Below are 24,569 nucleotides of genomic sequence, written 5' to 3' on the forward strand. Positions count from 1 at the left end.
ACGAAGGGGCGGGACTTTGTGATTTTATATTATTTGCCCAGTACCTCACTTCCGCCTCAGTAGCTGCCATTACTGTGGTGAATGAGAGGAGAGGAGGGAGAGACTGGGGTAGTAGAGAAGAAGGGGAGAGAGAGAGAGAGAGAGAGGGGAGGGAGGGACGCAGAGAAGCGGAACGGCTCAAGAAAGGAGAAAAAGGGGTTACCGCCTCTGGAGGACACAATTGTGAAAGGGGGCTTCGTAGCGGGAGGAGGAAGAAAGCAGGGAGGCAGAATAGCGGCTCTTCTATGGCTCAGTCGGCTGCTAACGGCGTGGACCAGGATCTGGCCAGCAAGAGGCTGCACTCCAGGTAGGGACCCAGGGGAGTGTACGTAAGAGACAAGGAGGGGTCTCAACCTAGTGGCATGAATGGCGAAAAGGAGTAAAAGAGTCTGGGAGCGGCTGTAGGGACAGGACATGTTGAGTATAGGGGGGGAAATAATAGAAGCTGCCAGCTCAGCTCGCCGAGGAGGAGCTAGGCTGGGGCAGCTTTCACTGATTTTGAAGCCCGAGACCAGACCCAGCCACACAGCTGCAGCCAGAGCCCGGTTCCAAGCTTTCCAAGCCTCATTCCTGGCTCGGGTCATTGAGCTGCTGTGGCTGGAATGTACAGACTGAGAGGAGCCTCATGAGATGTGTGAGGGAGCACAGAAAAGGGAGCATGTCTACAAGTTGGACACCAAAATTTGGTGGGGGGGGGGGGGGGGGGGGGGGGGGTGAGGCGTGAAGAGGATGTCCATCAAATTACCACTGCCGCTCTTCTGCAAATATCTGTTCTTACTGCTTAACATCAGTGTCATAGCTCCGTCTTCACATCACGAAACTTGTCCTTCACTGACTCTACTGAGTACTTTTTCCATTATGCAGGAACATAACATATTGTTGAAAAAAGCCCTGTGTTTTATATATTTATTACTGTGGTCGCTTCCATTGTTTAGTTAATTAGTATAAGCTATGCATTGTCTTCTTATTTTCTGATTAGCTAAACTTTACCCTCCTTCACTACTTACTTTTGACAGTAGGGCTGGAATGATGAGACTTTCTTGAAGCTTTGAACAATACACTCACTTGCTAGTTTATTGGGTACACCAGTTAAATTTATACCAATATAACAGTCTTGCACTAAATCTTAGCTTCATGTAGGTTGTTGTATTCAGATTAGGGCTGTCGCGGTATACCGGTATCGATAATAATCATAGTATTAAAAAAAAAATGCATATGATAATATTGTTTCAGTTAATGTAATTATAGATGTTGTGGATCCTCTGTTTACTTTTTTGGTTTTGTATGCAGTTGTACAGTTGCAGTTATTTTGAGTGTAATTCATCTCCAAAAAGAGAGAAAATGACATAAATAAATGTAAAGATGCATTTCCTGGGTTTGGCCGTTGTTGTCGTGATGATGTTGCTTTCGTGACATTTTTTGTCCATAATAATCGTGAAGCAAAAATCTGGTAATTGTGACTGAGAGGGCTGCAGATCCAACCGTGTTTTGATTTGTGTTGTGTTGCACTGACACATGTTTACATTATTTTGACATCCCTATTTTATTCAGAGGGCTTGGGTAAAAAAGACACGCAGCTAAAAAATTTAGCGCAGGACAGTTATATTAGAATTCATTCATTCATTCATTCATTTCTTTTATGTACCTAATGAAGTGGCCGTTGTGTTGATGTTATGTGGGTTTGGACTTACAGATTCTTAATCTGGTCAAATATCACTAATTGATTTATGCAAAAGAATTAAGATGAATGCTTTGCCTGATTAGTGCATTTTTCAAGAGGAGCAGTTTGAATGTGATGATTAGTAGATATATTAGTTGTTATTGTGTAATTAATGTATTACTGTGCTGGGAGTGTAAGCTTTGTTAAACTAGCTAACAAAGCAGACTGTTGCTCTATGTTTACCTACCGCCTCTGTCGGCTGAGCGGGTCGCTGCAAATGTTAATAACTGTTGAGCTGAGAAGTGACATTCATAAACCCTGCAAGGTTGTCATGTCCCTGACAAACGCACACATACACACACATGTTGAATGCACAAAGATAAATACATGGGCCGATCCATGGTGCTGGTCATGATACGACTGCTTTTCCTCTATTTTACAAACACACAGAGTCAATACATGACCTTTCTACAATGAGGGCTGTGTGTGTTATCTGTAGCTTCCAAAAAAAAAAAAAAAAAAAAAAACACAGATGAGACACAAAAGGGATATTATCTGTAGGGTCCTTGTTAACACACAATTCCTGGTAAAACCTTTTGTTTCATTGCCAAAAGGAAACAGTGTCAGGCTATAGCAGGAAGCCACTCTGCTTTTATCACATAAGAAAACTGATCTGTTAAAGTAGATGCTAATCATTTAGTTAGATGAGCAAGAAAAGTAGAAGGCCTTTGTATCTCATCTTTTGCTCATTCTTGCAGATGCAGCGTGCTGAAAAAGTTAATGTTAAATCCACCGTAAAAAAAGAAAATACAGAAACTATTATTTAGTTGTGAAACTTTGGTAACTTTGGAAATCACAAAACTCCAGGAAAAACATGCAAAATTTGACATATTGACATAAAAAGTATGTTATTTTCTCTGTGTTTGTAGGGCCATATTACACGATGCTGCCCAATTAATAACACTTACTGCAGCTAGAAACTTGCACAGCTAAAAAAAACAGAACCAAGGGAGAGTAAAAGAAAAACGCAGCATGATTAGAAAAATCATACAAAAGAAGAAAGAAGGAGACGACTCTGCTCTAACTGAAAGAGACATGCACTGCGAGAGGAAAAACATTCCTAGAGAGTTTCTCTTTGGTTTCCGTGACAACTAGTCATGGCACTCTGTAATTATGGCTGGATTGCTACCCTGAGCACAGGGTTTCGCTGAGCAAAGAATCATGGGGGCAGTAGTTTAGACCCACGGATATGAAACGAGCATCCATCAATGAAAGGAAATGCTCCAAGACAGTTTGTATACTGTCATGGATTTTTCTGCTTCCCTGATAATGATCTTTGATTATGACTTTGTTCATACATCATGTTAAGTAGCTAGTACTTGAGATTAATTTAGTTCGGCTGGAAGCTTGAATAGAAAGACACTAACTGTGTATTTCTGATCCTGAGTGTTTCACACTTGCATTGAAAGCAAACTGAAACCGGACCGGGAAGATGTCCAGGAGTTTGATTGGACTGGATGAACCGGCTTCTTCAATGGATATTTTAACATTTCGGACAACTTTTGATAGTTCACAGTTTTAAATCGGTTGCCGAAAAACCTACTTTTATGCATTGCTCAGTGAATAGTTCAAGCTGCTTGTTATTAGTTCGTAAAACATGGGCTGTTTTAGTGCATGTGGCATTGCTACAAATCTTTCTTCATGCCTCATCACCTTACAGGAAGGAAGTAATGTATAGCCCCTTTCACTCCGGAAGAAAATGACCCGGCAATCAACCTGGGATTTTATTGGTTCGGCTCAGCTCAGTTTTGATGTGAACAGGAATGAAGCGTTGATCCGCTAATTTACACAATGACGTTCATGTGTCTGCCTTTCACATTCTGATTTGATCAATGGACAGCCTGTCAGATTGTCACTGTAGAAGCGCAAGGCCTACAAGCAGTTTAAAAACAGGTCAAAGTTTTGGTCTACTCCCGTAAAAGACCAATCTCTAAGAGACCGAGGTTTTTCTCCATTTTTTTCAATCAAACAAATCAAATGTGTTGTTACGTGATCCTTAATGGAAGCGCATAGGTGAATTAGCCCTACGTCATGTCAGTGAAATTGCACAGATCAGGCAATACATGTGCAACTGTGTTTACAGCTTGTATAGCTATATAGCACACTTTTTTTTATTGATCATGGCAGCGCACTGGCAAGACCGTGAGATCTGCGAGCTGCTCTGCATCCGAGGAGAAGAGTAGATTTGGCAGCAGATATCGGGCACTGTGCAGGACACAGTGATTTATTTGAATATCAGCAGCTTTTTGAAAGAGCGGGCGTTTGACCAGTCCATTCTTCAGGTCATCAACAAACTGAAAGCGTTAAAAAAAAATACACCCTGCTGTCCATTGTTTACCTCGTAGTGTAGTGTACTTAAATGTTGAATGATGACGTCAACGCGATGAGGTATGAGAGGTTGGAAAAAACAGACACGCAGCTTTCACAGTGGGAGGTGAGACTTGGGACTGTTGGCGATGTGAAAACACACCAAAGGCGACCGGGGTCAGAAAATCTTGTGTTAACCTGGTATTTTCGGTGGGAAAGCGGTATAAGTGAAAACATGCAGTAGTATCAATGGACAGGAAGTAATAATCAAAAAACTCTGTTAATCTAGTCCACCTGTAGCCCTGTCACTGTGCTGTGCTTAGGTCAACTTCAAAGGGGCCAGTCCTACTGTATATTGGAACTGCTAGCCTTTATTTAACATTGTATTTCCCCATGGACTTCGTTGGCTAGTCATTTCCATGTTAAACTGGTGCAACTTCACCATTTCCTAACTTTCTGGATGTTCACACATACCCCTCAATTTAGTTTTCCTTTCTTTATTCCAGTGGTCTTTTGCAATCTAATCTTCCCTCTGCAGCAGAACATGATCTTCACATATTTATATGAACAATGAATACACTGTGATTCATCATTCGGGAATGGTTCACTGTTCACCTTGAAACGACGAACCGCTGACACGGTAGTTAACTCAGATCTTAATTCTACCTCCTGAACGTATTCCTTGAAACCCAAAGTAGTATGACCACACACACTCTTTGCTGCCATGGTAACTGCACTGGGAGATCATTCGTAGACCACAAGCAGGCTATTATGGGATGAGTGTCTCCCAAACAGACCAATTAGAGGGGTAATCAGAGAAGAGAATGGCAGACTGCTCCACAGAGATCCATTCTTACGCTGACCACAGAGATGTCAAGAATGAAAGTCACTTTCTGGAAACCCTGTCATTGAGACCAAACTGCCGTTTGTCTTGGTTTTGTTGTCTCTTTGGATTCATTTTTATATGCTCATAGATGTCTTGTCATCACTTTTGGTGTTTTTGTCTTTCATCTTTCTTTCTGTCTGTCAGTTAGCTCTCATGAAGTGCAATTTGTCTGCTTGCTTTGATTAAATTGAGTGATATATATGGACTCCTAACTTTACAATTGTTTTGCCTTTTTCTTTTAACCGCTTTGCCAGGCATTCTTTAGGCGACACCCTTTTTCCACAGTTTGGTTTACAACTCAGGGGGTTTTATAGCTCGCTGGTGGTTTTAAAAGCTCTCATCGCCGTCTGTGACTAATCTCACTAAACTTACTTCTGTCTCCTGATATTCTGGCTTTCCTCTCTAACAGCACCTCTGAGGTTACCAGCCTCAACTTTAATCCTCATCAATGTCATGCTCCCAGGAATACTGCACTGATGTCCTTAGCCTCAGCATCTTTGATTCCGTTGATCCACTTCTTTTTCAACATTTTAGTGCACTACCTTTGTTTAGTTGGGTTTTACTCTGAGTGTAACTTTACCTAACTTTTTCATTTTACATCAAGTACACCTGTGGGCTTCCTGAGGACATGATGATGAAACCTTGTGTGGAGCAGCGGAAAACTAAGTGAGATTTTTGCCGTTTCCTAGAGTTTGAGATTACCTCTGGCAACAATTATTAGTGTCTCCTCTTCCACTCCGCACAGTCTGCAACTTTCTCAGCCTATCTTTAGGTGAATTGTCCAGATCTGGAATTTCAGAGCCGGAGAGTTTCCACTGATGGGTTACAGAGCGGCTGTTGCAGAAATAGCTGTTGCTATTTTAAGGTTACCGGGAAGATGACCTTGCACACTTTTAAGGATTGTTATTTAAAGTGGTAACAAATTCCATTCATACATTCATGCTCCTGAAATATTTGGAGTACTTTTTCCCCATGGCTGGATGTGTTTCTCCCAAAACAGCAGAATTCATTTGCTCTGTGCAAAGATGGAGAGGGCTGTGGAAAATGAATGATTTTCTTGCTTTAAAGCTTCCCTTTCTTTAGCTTTAGTAGTTACATGAATTTAGATTTTTAATATTTTCATTGGTGTAATACAAAGCGTCGTTGTCTAAATTAGTCAGGTAATATAATGTATTATCACTGATATTTGAGAGATCAGGGTGAAGTATGTGCAGAGGATTGATAATTTACCTACTACATTACAGCCATTAATATCTCTGAATTAGTGTACTGTTGACAGTGTTGTTGACTTGCAATTCAATAAATCACTTTATATGCTTTTATGGCTTTTGTTCTCAGACAAAGTAACTGTTATGTTATTAGTCTTGCATGTTTTTAATGATTTATTAATAATAAAAAAAAATATGTAATTAAATCATTTCCATTAGCTTATACCAAATATTTAAATTAGATTTCCATATTGCCCACTCCTAAGAAGTACTGTAAGGAATTATAGATTGCTTTTTTTTGAGAGAGAGAGGCTGTTCTGTTGTAAGTTTTAGAGAGGTCTACACATTTATCCATTTTAAAGAGTATCAGATAAAAGCCATGGGAGTAAATACAAGTTCTGTTCAGCTTCTTCAGTTTCATTGTGCTTGCTGGCTCGCTGGCATTGTCATGGCTTAACTGGAAGTCTTGGATACAGTAGAGCCATTGTTTTCCCGTGCTTTTCCTACTAAACCAAAATGTCAGCTGTGAAAAAGGCGGCCAAAGTGATAACTCGGTCACCCAAAGAGCATGCACAGAGCTGTATTGGAATACCAGAATGAGAAGAAAGAAAACTTAACAAATGCATTGATACGCCTCAACCGGGCTAAATAAGTCATGCTGTATTCATGTCTGTGCCGATGTAATCTTGAATCTTGAATCATATAAAAAAACTTTTAACTAGGTTGAATTTTCCACACTCATAAACATTACAATATTAATGAATAGTTAGATGGCTTTTTCTTCATTTGTTTCATTACTTTACCATCTACATCTTGTGTTCAATGTGACACATTGTACTTTGAGGCGATGCTACATATGTTAGATAAGGCTGTAAACTAAGTAATCAAATTTGTATTCACCTACTAGATCCATTACGCCTTGTTTACTCACAGTGTAATTTGTCTTGGCTGGTGACTTAATCATGTTTCTGCTCATGTCGGCAGATAGTTGGATTAGTCCAGGCCACTCACTGCACTGCATGGTCTTTACCGAGGAGGTGCGGGTGGATTAGCCATTCTCATCCTTTCTCGCTGTCTCTCATTGGGCTTACAAGCGCTGCACTGGCTTTGTCATTGCAGATTCTGGTGCCCTCTCACCAGAATGTTCCTTATGTTATACCCCCCTGTGTTACATGGTGGTTTGCAAGGCACAACACTGGATCTCACAGCTGAGGACAGGATGAAGAGAATCAAAAGGGAGGGCCAACTTCCGTCGGCAGTAGTAAGAACTGGATGACGTAACAGAAATGGACATCTTGGCTTCGTGACCAAATCCAGTTGGAAAAGTTTTTTAATTCGACATGTTTTTGCTGAGAAATGCAATTGTAGCCGGAGCTGCTCTTAGACGGAGTTTTCTACAACATGTTTTTGTCTGTCTCAGCCATGAGAATAGATGGCTGACCATTCGCTTTTTGGTACTCTCTTGAGGACTTGAAAAGCAGATGTTATTCTTGGCTGTTAATGGATTGTGGTCAGAACAGCCAGTTGGATTGCGTCCACGTTTGCTGCAACGTTGCTGACGCCACAGATCCTGTTGGAGTCCTTGAATTGACAATATGGACTTTATATAGACATAATTTGTTACACACTTTTAGCTGGAAGTTCATGTGAATTAGGTAGTATCAGCAAAACAAAAAGTTTCAGCATTGCATCATCAGGGATAAGTGTACTTCAGACTCTGATCTGGAGAGTATTTTTAATAGAGTTGGTTTTGTTAAACATTACCCTCATGGCATCTGAGCCTTGCCCTCTGACTGGAGCGGAGAGAGCCATGTGTAGACTGGTCCACCACGGACCCCGACCTCAAGCTATGCTTAAGCCTTTGCACCTGGAGCTCCAGGTGTACGTGGACAAAACACGAAGCAAGCAAAAACGCAGGTACTGCTGACCGGAAAGGAACAATTCTGCAGCTATTTTTCTGCTTGGCAGGCAATGCTTCACAAACCAAACAAGCACACTGAAGGATATATTTAGAAAATCTTATACAGAAATCACATTGCTACTGTGAATTATTCTTAATTAGCACAAAAAATGACTTGGGACATATAAACTCGTAATCATTGCAATTATAGTGTCATTTATGGAAAGCAGAAAGACGGCTGCATTTGCCTTCCTTTGGTATACCTGAATGGAACATTTTATAAAACAGCTTAGGTTCAAGGATAATCCTTGCTTAAGTCTACATTCTACTACCTTATCTGGAATTTAGAGCTACTTCCACATTGGCTGCTCTTTAGTTTATCCTGGATTATACAATGAATCCTAGGTTGTATATTTTCTGGGTGCAACTCACTGACAAGGTCTTGCTGTGCTTGTTGTGACAGTAAAATTAGGTTTTAAAGGATCTGAAAGATGCACAGTCAACAAATCCTCTGTTGACTGTCATGTGTAGTTTCTGTTATATGTCTGCTTAGCAACATGGAGTAGGTGAGTCTATTTTCCTAAAGAATCCAGTAAGAAAGAATAAACTAAACCACAAGTGAAGCATTGCTGCATATTGATTTTTTTCCAATCCTCCAACACTGGGCAAGTGTTGGCCAATGAATTGCTACGGTTGGGTGGATTATTTTTTATGGAAATCGTCACATTACAGAAAATGGTTGGGTTTGATTTAAAAACTGAAGAAGCAGCTTAATTAGCATAATATTCAATATGTGCGTGTTTAGAGATCAGATTCTCATACTGATATGAGCGAAAAAGTACGACACCTTTTCAAGGTGCTCATCTCGGAGCTTAGGCTCAGTTGCCAAGGCAACAGTCCACAGAAATGGTTACAGACCTTGTTGTCATGGCGATACTGCCAATTTGTTCCCGAGCGCGAGATGATGTTGCGCTGCCACTGTAATAGTATCCACACTACTGTACATTGGTATCTCTGACGGTGCCGGTGCCAGTGTACTTGTGCCATTTCGTGACTTCTTTCCCTTGTGTTGCATGTGCTCACCTTTCAGGATGGAGGCCTCTTGCTTGGAGTTGGCCCTGGAAGGAGAACGGCTGTGCAAGGCTGGGGACTTTAAAGGGGGTACCGCGTTTTTTGAGGCAGCCGTGCAGGTGGGAACGGAAGACCTGAAGACCCTTAGTGCCATCTACAGCCAGCTGGGCAATGCCTACTTCTACCTCAAGGAGTATGGAAAAGCCCTGGAATACCACAAACATGACCTTACATTGGCCAGGTGGGTACTGTACCTTTACTAGCTGATAGTAAACAATGGGCACAATGGGCAGTTCAGTAGCATCTTCATACTAATAGGTCAGAATCTAATTATATTCCTTCTCATGGTCGACAAAAAATATGCTGTTAGTTAGTTAGTTGTTCACATCATGGTATAATCCTCCAAAAAGGAGCTCTGTTGTGTGCTGAGCTATCAAAAAGTATGTAGGAGTAATATGTTAATGATTCTGCTCTTTCATCCTGCCAGCCTCACAAGAAAATGTTTCAAACCAGCGTCTCCAATAGATTTGATTCACGCTTTTTTCGAGACATAAAAGACCGTGAGGAATTTTATTAAAAGGACAATAGACACTCCAAGAAAAGTGAGGGCGCTTTTCTATAGTAACAGTCGATAACTACCAGCTGGATATTTAGCTTGTGAGTAATCCGGTCCCCTGCGGTGAGTGCAGCTGGTACTACAGCGGGGAAGTGATTAAAGACCCCAGGGAGATTTACGTTGTTACATTACAGTCTCACCAGGCCCACTGGGACGTGATCCTGGGACGTACGACGCAGCCTCTCGCAATTAAATCCCGTTGCAGTGCTTTGACAGTCTGGAGAAATGATCACGTTGAAAAATCGAAATTGTCTTTGTCCTCACTTACTAAACGATAAAAAAATAAAATAAAAAATGTGTCCTCCTCCTTTCTCAGAACAATAGGAGACCGAATCGGAGAAGGAAAAGCCAGCGGTAACCTTGGTAACACATTAAAAGTGTTGGGGCGCTTTGACGAGGCGGTCGTCTGCTGCCAGAGACATCTGGATATTTCTCAAGAACAAGGCGACAAGGTGTTGCACTATATACCCACACACTTGGATGCTCAAAGGGACGCACATTCACAAATCTTGGGGAGATGCACCACCTCTGTTGACCTTTAGGCTGTCTTTTCTTTAATCTCTTGTTGTAGGTCGGAGAGGCCAGAGCACTGTATAACATAGGGAATGTCTTTCATGCAAAAGGCAAGCAGCTGTTATGGGGCTGCACCCAGGAACCAGGAGACCTGCCTCCTGACGTCAGAGACACTCTGCAAAGAGCTACTGGCTTCTATGAGTATGTATTCGTGACAAAGTGCTGAACAGTTTTGGCCATATATGTCTTTATTTGATAGTTGAAAGTGGAGAGAGATGGGAAGTAAATGGTTGAGGGAGTGGGGATGACGTGCAGCAAAGGGCATGGACTGGAATAAACCCCCCCCCCTGCAGTGAGGACTATAGATCCTCTGGTTGAGCAGGTGCAACCCAGTTTTATTTTAACTTGCAGGCTTAATCTCCATGGAATCATTTAACTTCACAGTTTATTCACAAGTGCGTCATTCTTGTTTTGAGCCACTTAAAACTAATGATCTAAATCTAAGGAAAATAATTTGCTCAGGTGGGGATAGGTGGATGATTTACCCATACGTAGGAATGCAGATTGGGTCAGAGTTGATTTGTGTGTAACAAATTTATTCATGGATAGTTTTTTCATGGATTATTTTTGAGGGGGTCCGATATAGAAACATAATACAGCGCAACAAAACAATCGTGGTACAACAGACACAATCACTTCTAAGTTGTTAAAGTTCACATCACACAGTTTTATTTTGTTAAATTCTAGGCTCACATTTTCCTCTTGTCGTGACTCTTAGGGCTTTTTTTTTTTTTTTTTAACTAATATTTGTAAAAATATTCTGGGCTTATATTCAGTGATTGTCTCCTAGTTCAACTAATAAATAGAATAACATCGAAATTGTCTTCAGCCGTTACATATTGCCACTAAATGTGCGTCTTTACCTCACTTTACCTGTAGGATGAACTTGTGTCTGGTGAAGGAGCTGGGTGACCGAGCCGCTCAGGGCAGAGCCTACGGGAACCTGGGCAACACCCACTACCTGCTGGGAAACTTCGTCGAAGCTATCAAGTTCCACCGTCAGGTGAGAAGATGTTTACCAGCTTTCACACTGCTGTAGAGCAGAGACAGAGGCCATCAGCTCATGTTGTAGAGCCGGGAGAGGATAGCGACCTTCAGCAGCAGAGCGGCGGTCTAATCTGGTTTGTGACACAGTGTCATTCACTGCAGCTGTTCAGCGACTTCGTGGCCTGACATGATGTTACCTGCATTTGGAAACAATTTTATATACAGGGTATTTATATAACGATCTGGCATAACATTATGACCATTGACAGGAGAAGTGAATAACATTATCACCATCCTGTGATTCAGTGTTCCACTGGGAAACGTTTGGACCTGGCATCCATGTGGATGTTACTTAGAGCTGTACCACCCATCTAGACCAGACCAGACCAGGCACCCCCACCTCATAGCAGTGACACTCCTCGATCCCCAGCAAGATGCAGCCTGACACAGGCACAGACACAAAAACGATTTAGCAACAACTTAAAAAAACATTACCTCCAAACTCATTACATCCCAAACTGATCAAGAATCCGTGAGATGATCCACAGATGATCCCCCCCTCAACCTACAGGACCCATAAGCCCAACTAACAACATTCTGTTGCCACAGGACACCCTCAGAAGGCCCAAGGCCATTCTCAATACAGCTTGTTAAATTGCTTTCTTCCAGTTCAGCCTCAGCTTCTGTCGTATGCAGCGCAAAAGCAAACAAGTGGTAACCATAAAATATGCTTTACTGTTGAGTTGAGATAAAACATGATTGCAAAGGTGCAGTCTGACTCGGTTATATTTCCTTGAAACTCGTTCAGTGAAGAAAGAGACGGTATTCGTATGCTTTATGCAGAGATAAGATCTTGCCTAGTTTGCTTGGCTTACATTTGACATGCAAACTAACAGGACTCGCCAACGCGCTCTCAGTTTGAGAAGGGAAATAGCTGCTTCTGTCTTTGTGTGATACTGTTTTTGTCAGACAGCAGTGTGGAAATGACGGAACGGGCGGCGATCACAATATGTACAATTTACTTGTCAAAAGCCAGCTAGTTAGCCGTGTTAACCTTACCAGTTTTACTCTCAGAGTACATTTCACGGATGAATCACTGTTCGCCCCATGCTGTACAAGCGCACAATGTGCAGAGATTGACGACTACTCACAAAGAAAATGGAGGAAATTGGTTTCTTGGTGAATCACTGGGAAGGATGGCTCCGGGCTCTCCCTCCCCATGTTTCCTGTCACTCTTCATTGTAAACCACTTGTTTCCTTGTGTAAGAAAGCGGCCTCCCCTCTTGGTCCTATTACAGATCTATCAGTGCGCCACAGAGGGGAGCACACTGCCTGTAAAGAGAATCAGAGGAGCTGATTTGATGCACCAACGCTGCAGCAGCACCTCTGGTCATGTAATAATGTGCCCAACAGAGCTTGCAACTTCGGGCTTGTGTAACTGCCTCTGCTAAAAAACTTACCAAAAAATGTTATCAGGCAAAGAAAGCAGGCATTAGGATGTCATTATTATTTACTGCTGAAATTGAAAAGCTAAATAAAAATCTGTTTTTTTCTTTATTTCATTTGACTATGCTCCACTGTCATTCACAGCGATTATCTATTGCCAAAGAATTTGGGGACAAAGCTGCTGAACGGCGAGCCTACAGTAACCTCGGCAATGCTCTGATATTTCTGGGACAGTTCAACACAGCCACGGAGTACTACAGGTGAGCAAAGAGTGAAGACTGACATCTAGTGGAGAGAAGGTGAAATGAATCAATTCAAAATTCACTTTGGATAAAAACTAATACAAACTGGCACGTCAAGACATTCAGCAGAATCCTGTTTTTCCAATTTGTTTCTCAAACTCTTGCTTTTCCAGCATTGTTACCTTTTTTACCTTCTTGCAGGAAAACTCTTCAGCTGTCCAGGCAGCTTAGGGACCAGGTGATGGAGGCTCAGGCTTGCTACAGCCTGGGAAACACCTACACTCTCTTGCAGCAGTATGAGAGGGCCATAGAGTACCACCTGAAACACCTTTACATAGCCCAGGAGCTTACTGATAGGTAAAGGGAGCAGAAACTATAATAAATGCATGAGCAAAGGAGCAGTATTCAATATTTATGTCTACTACGTCCATTTCCCATAAGGGTTGGCGAGGGTCGTGCCTGCTGGAGTCTGGGAAACGCTTATGTGTCTTTAGGGAACCACAAACAAGCACTCCACTACGCCCGAAAGCACCTGGACATCTCTAAAGAGGTGAGAGGATTTTTACAATAGTAAAGCAAAGTGCATCTTTTGCACTTATACCTACGTTTTTTTTTTTTTTTTTTTTTTTTGTCGACTCCTTTTTCAGATTGGAGACAGAAACGGGGAACTGACAGCCAGAATGAATGTGGAGCAGTTGATGGAGGCGCTGGGGGTCAACGAGAGTGACCTTTCACCCTCCAGCTCAGAGTTTGAGATGCAAGGTACCTTTCCCATGACATGGAGCAGTGTGGTGATTGTCATTCAGCCTTTTAATCATCTCCACTAATTGTGTTTGTTCAGATGTTATTGCTGTTTTCAGTTTAAATAGCCTTCCTTGCCAGTTCATTAGGTACATGTCAGGGGAAAATGAATGCATTTCCATATAATAGTCCTGCACTAAACACCACTTTTATGAACTTTATAATTCTTAGTTTATGTTGAAACAGAAATTATGTACTTCAAATCTACGGATGTCTTTTAAGGATGTAGTTTGTGGTGCTGTGAAACTACCAAAATAAATGAAACGTGCTGATACAACACAAACAGTAGTACTAAACACCACAGCCTCCAAAGTGAAAAACACTGATTAATTAAGAGCTTTTTCCATTTTTTAAACAAATGCCGAATACCAGAACTTTGAGAAAGCAAAGATTTATTATTAAGAGACGGTTATATTAGAATGTGTTTGTTTTCTCTAGAGTACCTAATGAAATGGCAAGTGACTGTATTAGTGTGAGTGCAACACATTTCGCATCTTTATGAAGAGCATATTACTATTATTATTATTGCGACATGGAAATGTACAGAATGCAATTTTATGGGTTATCATTTGCAAAGCTGCTCTCCCTCATGATCACACACAACTAACTAAGCTGCCCACTGATTTTAGGTTTAGAAATTCCTGTTCAAACAGAGGTATGGTTAAAAACAAAAACGAATAAAGAACAGTGTCTTTTTGCACCTGGGCACAAATAGTCACATGCAGCTATTCGACTGTTAAGACCCAAGGCTGTAGATCAGCCCCCTCATACCCCCATACGTCCCCTTTAGGAAAAAACCTTTTGGAAGGTCAGATGAGCGACTAGGACTTGTGCACAGTTTGAAACCAAAGGTCACTGTTAAATGCTTTTATTTTGTATTCTTCTCCTCACAGTGGTTCTGGTGTAGGTAACAAAGACAACATGGCTTCAAATAGGTCGTTTTACAACGTTCACCAGATGTTAGACAGCCTTTCTGCCGTGTGCGATTAGCATTACTGGTCACAGACACCTGGGTGCTCGTCTCTGCCATGCTATGCTATGCACTTGGGTATAAAAAGCCACACTGGCTGTCCCACCCTAGTGCAAATAGCATTGCTGCCCACTGGCACCTTGGTATCAATGGCATCTGCCAGTAAACAAAAATGATTCATGTGGATTAATTAGGTTTTTTTTCCTCAAGTGTTTTTGTTTTGTTTTCTTTTCTTTTTTTTCATTTGTACTTATATAACCCAATTTCTGAAACATTGTGTAAGCAAGTTTCCTGAATTTCCTTAATCATGGAATGGGAAAGGGTGCGGCAGGAATTAAAGCCCAGCTCTGTGAGAGTGTGTATAAGTCACCGTGTGACAATGTGCATTTTAAACAGGGACATGCCGGTTTATCATCTTCAGACTCTGGTTAGAGGAAACCGTACCAGCCTTTCCATTAATGCAACTGGAAATGAAAGCCGACAATAGTCATGATAGAAATTACTGATAGATAATGGGTTAGTAAAAGGACATGAATCACGTTAAAACATATATCAAGTCTTTAAAATCTACTCTAAGCACCAGTGTTTGAGAAAAATAGCGTGTGTGGGCTTGAGAAAGTTAACTAGAATATTACATGTGTACACAAAGAGACCAGATTAAATGTAAAATTAACATAAGGTGAGACGGTGTCTGTGTTATGTCTGAACCGAGGCTAAATGTAACTCAATTTAGAGTTTGTTTCTTTATGTATATTTTGGGGGTAGGGTGAGTACCCTGTGAAGGGAGGATGGGTCTTTTCTAAAGGTCTTAGAACAATATTTTCTTCAAATAATCCCCAGACTTGCATATTTAGACATTTGAGCCTTGCAAAATGAAGCGCGGAGAAACTGTAATATCTGCACAATCTGCCTGGCCTTTGTGTGATATTTGCTTTCATGAACCCCAGGCAGAAACTCACACCCATGTCCTACATTTCCCCCTTTGAAGCAGAGCTGGCAAACAGACTCTTATTCAGTTTGTTTGCCTGGTTGTCTGCCTAAACCTCATATCCACATCGAACATCATGGGACCACTATTGACATTACAGACTACTGCAAAAATAAAAAAAATAAAAATAATAAACAAAGGGCCATTTGGAAGCTTAAAACAGCCCTTGAATCTATTTTACACTTAGATGTTCTTGTTGTGAAAGATCTTATTTGAATGTTTATTTGCGTTTCTGTTTTTCTCTGCAGGAGCGAGACCCAAATTCACCAAGAGAAACAGCATGGACAGTGTAGAACTGTGGAAGTACTCTTCAGATAAGGTGATCTTTTACTTCTTATCTCTCTTTTCAGTACACTAGAAAAGAAAATGTGATCCTCGTCCGAACAGACTGCAGCCCCTTTCTAACAATATGTTCTTTTACTGCAGAATGGCGAGAGCCAAGACATGGAAAGTATACCTAGGAGGTCCAAGAGTCAGCTGTCCCAGCCGGGTAACAGAAAAGGCTGTTCAGACAGTCAGTCATCAGATGAGAGGCCGTGGTTGGACTCTCCCGTGGACACTGATGACATCACGGTGCAAGTCCCGCCTCCAGTGCCGGTGAGTACTCGTGTTATCTGCTTCGTGAAGGGCAAACACACAGGGAATGTCATTGAAATTCAGAGAAGTAGGTAGCGCGTTGGACTAATGTCCATTTTGGGACGCTGCCCAATGGGAACGACTGATACGGCTGCTGGACGCATGATGCGAATTCCTTCTGCATCTTTGGGTCCTACAACTAAATTCTCCATGATGATAGAGGGCTGGGAGCGAAGGGATGAACCCAGATGGAGTGATGGTGACAAGCTTCATCCATACACTTACAATATTTGTATTTGTATATGTATATTTTTTTCGCAAGTTTCATTTGAAAACATTTATATCAGGAAATGTACAAGACCACCAAAGTATTGACTGTCCACTAGGGTTAGGGTTAGGGTTAGGGCAAACACAAACCAGCTGTCGATAACTGATTGGCAAATTGCTTTATACGTACCAAACCAAGTTCCTTATTTCACATTACTGGATGGTCTCTGTGAATACTCACTTCTGACTGGCTGATTGGACCCTTATTAAGTGGTTCTAAACTGTTAACCAGTCTAAATGAATGCGCCAGCCCAGCTAGCAGCTAACGTTGCTAACCATAGCAACAGAGACGTAGTCAAACGGAATCCTTGACTCCAACATGGCCCCTCTTCCTCTGGACGCCACAGGAGGGCGACTGTAACACACATGCAGCAAATAGGAGGCAACGGTGCCAATCTTCATTATCCTGTTACCTCTCATACTCTTTTTGTAACTCGTTACTTTACCGACAGCGCTCGTGGAGTGTCAGTGGCTCTTGATAGTCTTCATATTTATTTGGGGAAAGTGACAGTGCATTTTTCTGTAGTGTTATTGGCTTTGAATCTTGCTAGCATAACCTTAGATGCCTTTGACTGAGCTCTGAACTCAGCAGACTAGTAAAATCCCAAGTTTTCTCATATGACCGGAGCAGTGAACAAGGTTTTCTGTTGCATTACGAGATGGACTGATGGTTCCACGCATCAGTCAAACCCTCAGCTGTTAGTAGGGAAAACAGATTCAGTGTTTCCCACATGATGTTAATACTATGGCGGCATGCCAGGGTCTAGTTGACTCCCCCGCGGTCTCACAACAAATCAGAAATGTGTTTGCAGGTCTCAAACAACGTTGTGTTTGCGTTATGTTATTCCTGCTGCTCTCGAATGCACCTCTTCCTCCCTTCCCTGCCCAAAGCCGCTTCCTCCAAACTCCCCTCCCCCTCCCCACACACCTGCTGAATCTAACCTGATGGAGAAAACAGCACGGTCAACTCACGTAGCATGTTTGGTTTTCTGAAAGCATTTGTTGGCAGCACACTCTGATGGACACCTAGCTGTGCATTATCCTTTCATTTTATTATTATAATCAAGTCGACTGCACTCGTAACTTAATATTCTAAACTCTAACACAAATTCTAGCAGCTGTAATTAATAGCTCCAAAAAATGACTTTAAATGTTGACACATTTTTTTCTTTTTTTACATTATTATTTGAGCTTCTAACTGCTCAGGCTCTACATTTAATTTCATGCCCCAGAGTATTAAGCACCTCACCAAAATGTGTACCGACCGCCGTCTAGTTCATGCTCACCTCTCTAACTAAGATGTGTCAGGCGTTTAATCCGAGAGTCTGAGAGATTATCTCAGAGAAAATAGGGAGCTCATTTTTCTCTTAGAAAGCCTCGAGCAGGTCTGAAAGGCAGCCCGTTCCGCTCAACTTCACTTTTAAACTGCCGTTAGTTATGCTGTGTGATTATAAGATGTCATCTCAGAAGTGATTTCTCAATTAAAGCCGGCAGTGCTCGTTTGGCTGTGAACTAGGTTCTTGATTAATGTATTTTTTCGCAGCTGTTCTGTGTCTAAAGCCCCCGAATGTCCTCTCAGCACCTAATCACGGCTTGTTTATATGACACGGCTAATTGTTGTAATCAGTAAGCTGGTCGGAAAGGGGTGCAAATTACCGGGCTGTGAGATAACAGAGTAAATGTTGGTGATCTTGTTGACGTTGACCATTTAATTTTTTTTTTTTTCCCCATCTTTGGAAGCCAGCTGTGTGTCTGTGAGCTGTGGGCACCTCTTTACTCTGTCTTCACCAGTATAAATTCAGGTTTTCCTTTAATTTTGATCCCTTTTTAGGCAATTTTTCCAATATCGTTGCCTTTAATACTGAGTTTGATGGTTCGTTAAAGCACAAATCCAGGTCATCTGAAATGCTTTGCCTCCATAGCTAGACAGTCGATAAAACATCCGTCTGTCAGAGCCGTCACATGATTCACACAGCATGTACGCAAGTTTGCATGTTTAACACTTGGTAATATCTGAAACAAACACATCGCTGTGTGGCTGGAAGTCAGCCTCCTCAACCGTGAACAAACCATTTAGGAGACGCATAAAAAAAAACCAAATGGTGTTCTTGTATTGTGACATGACGAGGAAGGGAAAAAAAACTGCAGTTGTTCTGTAAATGCGCATTTTAATTTCTATCTGCACTTTGTTTTTATGCTTTAGTGGCTTAATGACAACTAGTGTATTCAGAAATCTGATCTGTTTCGCACACAGTTTAGTTTCACTCACCCTCCTCCTCCCTCTCATCATCATCATCATCATCGTCGTCGTCACGTGTTCCTTTCTCTCTTGTCTCTTCTGTCTCTTTGGCCTACTTGATTAATTGGACAATGCGGAGAGAGGGAAGTGCCGAGATCCGCGCGGATACTGTCGTGGGGCCAAGGACGCGGGGCAGAAGCTAGTGCGAAGGTGCAAACGTCCTTGACCGTAAAGAGCGTACGCGTTATCGCGGACCACATGAGAGCTGGAGAACCGGGAGGTGACGGTCGTTGGCTCTTGCCATGTGAGGGCAGCGCATGGGCGGCCGCTGGCATGCAGTTTAATCATAACTATGTTCCTGCACCCATCCTTCTACCCCCCCTCCCCTCCCCTCCCCTCCCCGTTGTCCACCAGCGCTCTCCCTCTTCAGCTGATAATGTGACCTTGATCACAGAAGCGCTACCCTCCCCACAGGGTCAACACCCCCCCATCCAACCACCCACCCCCAGCTCCCCATAATGAGTTGTTTTCCCACAGTGGGTGAGCAGGACAAAAATGGGCTGCCGGAGAGAGCTGCAGAGAGAGAGAGAGAGAGAGAGGGAGAGAGAGGAGGGGGCAGTGGATGGTAGAGATTAAAAGAGGGCTGGAATAGTCATGTACAGCGGGGCGGCCAAGAGGGAGGGAGAGGGAGAGAAAAGGGTGATGTAAAGTAGGGGAGAAGGAGGTGTGGGCCAGGCGTGTGGACGGAGCGAGAGAGAAAGAGTGCTCAGAGAGGAATGAGAGAGAGAGAGAAAGAGAGAGCGGGGTAGATAGAGGACAAAGAAGGAGCGTCGCTGGTAAGATGTCTCACTTGTGTTTTATAGCTCTAATAACGAAGGATATCAGAGGTTATTCTTTATTTAATCGGTTTTAATACGCGGAAGAGTCAATGTGTTCACTGCGTTTTAAATATTTTACTCTGTCTTCAGGGCGCAGATGGAGTGAAGAACTTTTTTTTTTTTTTTTTTTTTTTTATGATACACAGTAAAAACTTTTGTTGTGTTCGAACAATGGTCCGATTCTGTTGAGTCCAAAGTGGGAAAGATTCCTAGAATAGAGCTGAAATTTGGTGGCTGCTGACATACTTCACATCCTGCTGTAAGGCAGTGTTATTTAGACTTCGTCCACTAGTTGGCGTCAATGGGGCTATTGCTTATTCCGACGTGTTGGCAGACTATGGGTGGTTTTAAATGTACATGTTGAGAGTTGTGTTGTGTTGTTTATGGTATCAGAGAGACGTGTAGTCAGAATTTGACGTCGTCTTCCATTAAGCCGCTCTGGGACTTATTAAAAAACTAGAATAATGTAGTAAGTGTTATTCATTTTTAAGTGTAAGATCCCCAGAGAAGTCTTAAATAAATTTAACTTTAATGAACAAAAGCAAAACACATCATTCGTTATGATCTGTATGTATAATACTGCTGTATAATTATCTTAAAATCATTTTGATAGGGTGAAAACAATAGTACAGGGAAATACAGCTCTGCAAGGAAGGCTAAAAAGAATTTAAAATATATATACATTGTACATAATGCATATCCTAAAATTAGCAACAGATGCTGTTTAAGACCATGCACTTCGATTTTCAAAGTCTAAATGGTTCAAGGCGGGTTTGAATAATTTACGTGGTTAATTATCCCGACTAAAAGTCCGTACACGTCTCTTTATGGCCGTTCATGTTCCATATTTGAGAGTGATGGTGTTTTTTTTTGCTGTGCGGGGTTATGCAGACGTTTTTGCAGATCTACAAAGAGACCCCAGGCATTTCTAATAACAGCCTTACTTTAAATTGGCAGGAGGCCGTACTGTACGACTAACTCCAATATTGCTGTAATATTTAGTTTGATTACGCAGCTCCAAAATGCTTATTTAATCTTTTATTATTTTGAAGATTAGTTTGCTAGCAGCTTCATTTGAATTGGTACTCAGTCTACTTATACGCATTCTTCTTATATCATGAATATTACATAAGGCCTACCATATTTGGAATATTAGTATATACTACTTTACACATAATGGTTCAGATATTCTGAATTAGGACTCATCTCAGTGTAAATATTAGGTTTTGGGCAGCAGAAACATACCTTGATATCCATATATTTTTTTTTTTTACAGGGCATAGCCGTATGATGTAGCCTATGTGCATATTATGTACATTAATTTAAATAAGCGAGCTGCAAATAAGAGTTAAAAATGGAATATTCACTCGCCATGTAAACAGGTTCCTAAGAACGTTGTGTTTTTCCTGAACGAGGTCAAAAACTGATCTATTTCACGCTTGTGAACATAGTCGGTGTTATTGACTGACTTTATTGCCGCTGCCCAGTAGGTCGGTATCATAATATTGCAGTGCATAATTCAGTAGCGCTGAACAAATATAATAAATTCCACATCTGCTTTGCGAGGCCCCTGTGTGCGTGAGTGGCTTACGTTCGAAAGGCGTTATAGCTACAAACCATCACCTGGGACAAACGGGGACCCTGGATGAGAGGACATTGTCCACGACAACGTGAGAGACCAACTCTTGATGTAGCATCGCAGTAAACAATGGGAGAGCGAGCGTGGGGGCTAGCCGGGAGGTCGATATGACACACAAACGGGAGTGAGTCAATCAATGATTGAATCATTAATTGATTGGATCTAAAACAGCTGATGTTTAACAACTCCACAGTGCATTTCTAAAGCAGACTATGGTAGCTACAGATAAAACGCTTGATATTTCCTTCTTATTTCACTGGTTATTTCCATATGGGCAGTTTTACTTACTCTAGATATTGCTTATTTTATGACCTCCTATCACCTTCAGTATCTAGGCCAAGGTAGTCTCACCAGGAATCCATCCCCTGTGGGTTAATCAGATTAATTTTCTCTATCTTGGAAATCCTCATTACGCAACTCATAATGGCATCGAGGTTAATTATCTCACCTGCAAGTCACGTTTCTTGGATCTAACTTCAGTCTAGGAAGAGCTAAGTGAACCGCAGCATCTCGAAATGAAAATGCTCGAGTCGCGAAGGCACAGAAGGACAGGAAACTCCAGTATTACTGTCAGAGTTCACAAAAGTGGAACGCAGCCGGACCGCAGACACAAGCGCGCGTGTTTTTTAGCAGAGAACCTCGATTCCCCCCCGTGGCGGGATTTCAAAGGAAAACAGAAGATAATCCTCACAAGAAGAATGAGAGATTTGTCATTTCTGTTGCAGAAGCTGGGCCGTGATCCCTCCGATGAAGACTGCTTCTTTGACCTCCTCAGCAAGTTCCAGAGCAGCCGCATGGATGACCAGCGCTGCCACCTTGACGAGCCGCAGAACGGAGACAACGGAGAAGGCGCCTCAAACTCCATGGTATCCCTGAACGAGATGTTAGGTTGGTTTGAAAACACATGAGCCGCGTACATGTGGCCGTATCGGCTATTTTTATCTTCTTTTTTTTTTTGTGCAGTGAAAACCAAAAGATCACTTGGGCTTTTTTTCCCCCTCCTCCTTCTTTCTCTTAGATCCTGCACTTACCACTTCCCCCCAGACCGAGGAGCTGTTTGACTTGATTGCCAGCTCTCAGAGCCGCCGCCTCGACGACCAGCGCGTTAACGTGGGTAACCTCCCAGGCCTGAGGATTACCCACAACAACCTGGGACACCTGGTGGGTGAGGGAGATCACCAGGAGCCCAGTGATGACTTCTTCAACATGCTTATCAAGTGCCAGGTAAAGCCTCAGTTCTCACAAAAGCTCAAGGCTTTAATCCTCTTAGATTCCTAATTGTCTTGACTTTAGAAAAATGCTTGTTGCTCGTACAATTCTATTAGAGCGCTTAAATATGAAGCATCTCTCGAGTGATGTTTTCTACTCTGAATGCGTTCGTCCGTCCGATCCCAGTCCTCTAGGATCGACGATCAGCGGTGCTCCCCTCCGGAAGCAGGCCCCCACGCCCCCACAGTGCCCGACGAAGACTTCTTCAGCCTGATCCAGAGGGTGCAGGCCAAGCGCATGGACGAGCAGCGCGTCCAGCTGCCCGAGGACGACCAGGACGGCCCTCAGCCCCCCGATCCGGAGCCCCCCGGCGGGTTCTCCAGCTAGGACTCGGCGAATAACGCTGCGCAACTCAAAGAAATCAAAAGCGGGAGCGAAGGACGAGCCAACATTTAAAGGCGGCACTTAAACGGTGAACTAACACCATTTATGAAGACGAATCCCATGTGCAATAGATGGTGCCCTGTTAAATGTTGCTTGGTGTATTGTGTATTAAATGTGTGTAAATAAACTGGGGAAACAGTTTCAGCCCGCGGTGCAGAGAGGAAGAAGAAGACGATGGAGGTTTTTGTGGGTGACATGGAAGCGAAATACGTACTCAAATCTAATGCCTTAATCAGCATTTCTTTCAGACTCAAGATTGTATTACCTGGCGTCAGACGTGTTTTGTTTTTATTTTTTTTCTCAGAAGCACATAATGGGCATACAGCATAATAATAACTGACAATTAATGTGGAGGCGTAGAAAGATTTATTCATAGAAACAGCGTCGACAGAAACACGAGAGAAACAGATTTGCACTGAAAAGTTGAAAACAGCTTTGAGTTTTTGAGACGTCAGTGATCGACTCTGCCTTTATCTTAATATTTCTGTGTCTCCCGCTGCTCACGGAGAAGCGGTGTTATTCTAACAGTATTAGACTTGGCCATCATTTCCTTAAATCAGCGTAACAAGCAGTATGCGGTAACCAAGGTTACCGAGCAAACGAAATAGCTGCGGCTGCGGCACCGGAGCTGCGTGATAATTGAAGCCGCGGTTAATGTCCCAGCTCGGCTTTTAAAAGTGACGCACGCCGCCCGTAACGCTCTGAACGTCTGATAACAGACTACTGCCATCATCATCATCGTCATCACCATCATAGTGTAACACAGACCTGGAAGCAGACGGATGTGTCATAGTCTGGAGAGTCTAACACCGTGAACAATGTTAGAACCCTTGTGTTGCTGGTATATTGCCTCTCTGTGGCCAAAACCGTGTATTACCTCTGTGATTTGCAGAGTGCAGTTTCTTGGGGTTACGGCAATCCCTGCTCTTTACCATTTCTAGGATGACATTGTTTCGCTAGCTAAGGTTTTTTTTTAGAGAGTGTATCCTCAGAATCAGGTGGAGAGTAGTGAGCTTTTTTTTTTGTTTTTTTGTTTTTTGGTCCATCTGTTGCAGAATTAGCATTAGAGGTACAACCTGCAGAAAGGAATTGTTATTGGCTTGAAAACAATTGCAGTAAATAGACACCTAGTGGCTTGCCTTTTATTTCAAAAGTACCTCATGTTTGTACCTCGAAGCTTAAATGAACCTTAGATACATTGAGCTATGGTGGATCAGTACCATAGTGGTTGTATTTGATTCACCTACTCTTTATAAACAACGCATTTGGGAGATATTACAGTTGATATTTTCTTCTTCTTTTTTTTTTTTCCTTTGTGAATTAACATTTTTAGAAATGATCCGGTACGCTTCTATTTGTCTCTGCCATAATTTGTACATATAAATATATTTTGTATTTATGTTCCTTTTGAGGGCATGGATATGTCAATTCATGCTTTTAATAAAGTGTTTCAGATGTTTACTCGGCTGCCGATCGGTTTCCTCTTTTGAACCTCAAGAAAAT

At 42.2% G+C, this 24,569-nt stretch overlaps 1 protein-coding gene across 1 annotated transcript; it reads left to right on the top strand.

Annotated features, from left to right (window-relative positions):
- Positions 1-133: 133 nt before the first annotated feature.
- gpsm1b (G protein signaling modulator 1b) lies at positions 134-24,527 on the top strand. The gene is made up of 14 exons (XM_047570182.1): positions 134-346; positions 9,151-9,372; positions 10,064-10,199; positions 10,319-10,461; positions 11,200-11,323; positions 12,898-13,013; positions 13,197-13,352; positions 13,437-13,545; positions 13,643-13,757; positions 16,003-16,073; positions 16,181-16,351; positions 22,139-22,301; positions 22,432-22,637; positions 22,809-24,527. Exons 1-14 carry the CDS (start codon positions 285-287, stop codon positions 23,007-23,009), a joined length of 1,995 nt encoding a protein of 664 aa, XP_047426138.1. The 5' UTR covers positions 134-284; the 3' UTR covers positions 23,010-24,527.
- The last annotated feature ends 42 nt before the right edge of the window (positions 24,528-24,569 follow it).

The sequence above is a fragment of the Mugil cephalus genome, chromosome 19 (genome assembly GCF_022458985.1).
Source record: "Mugil cephalus isolate CIBA_MC_2020 chromosome 19, CIBA_Mcephalus_1.1, whole genome shotgun sequence".
Taxonomy (NCBI): Eukaryota; Metazoa; Chordata; class Actinopteri; order Mugiliformes; family Mugilidae; genus Mugil; species Mugil cephalus.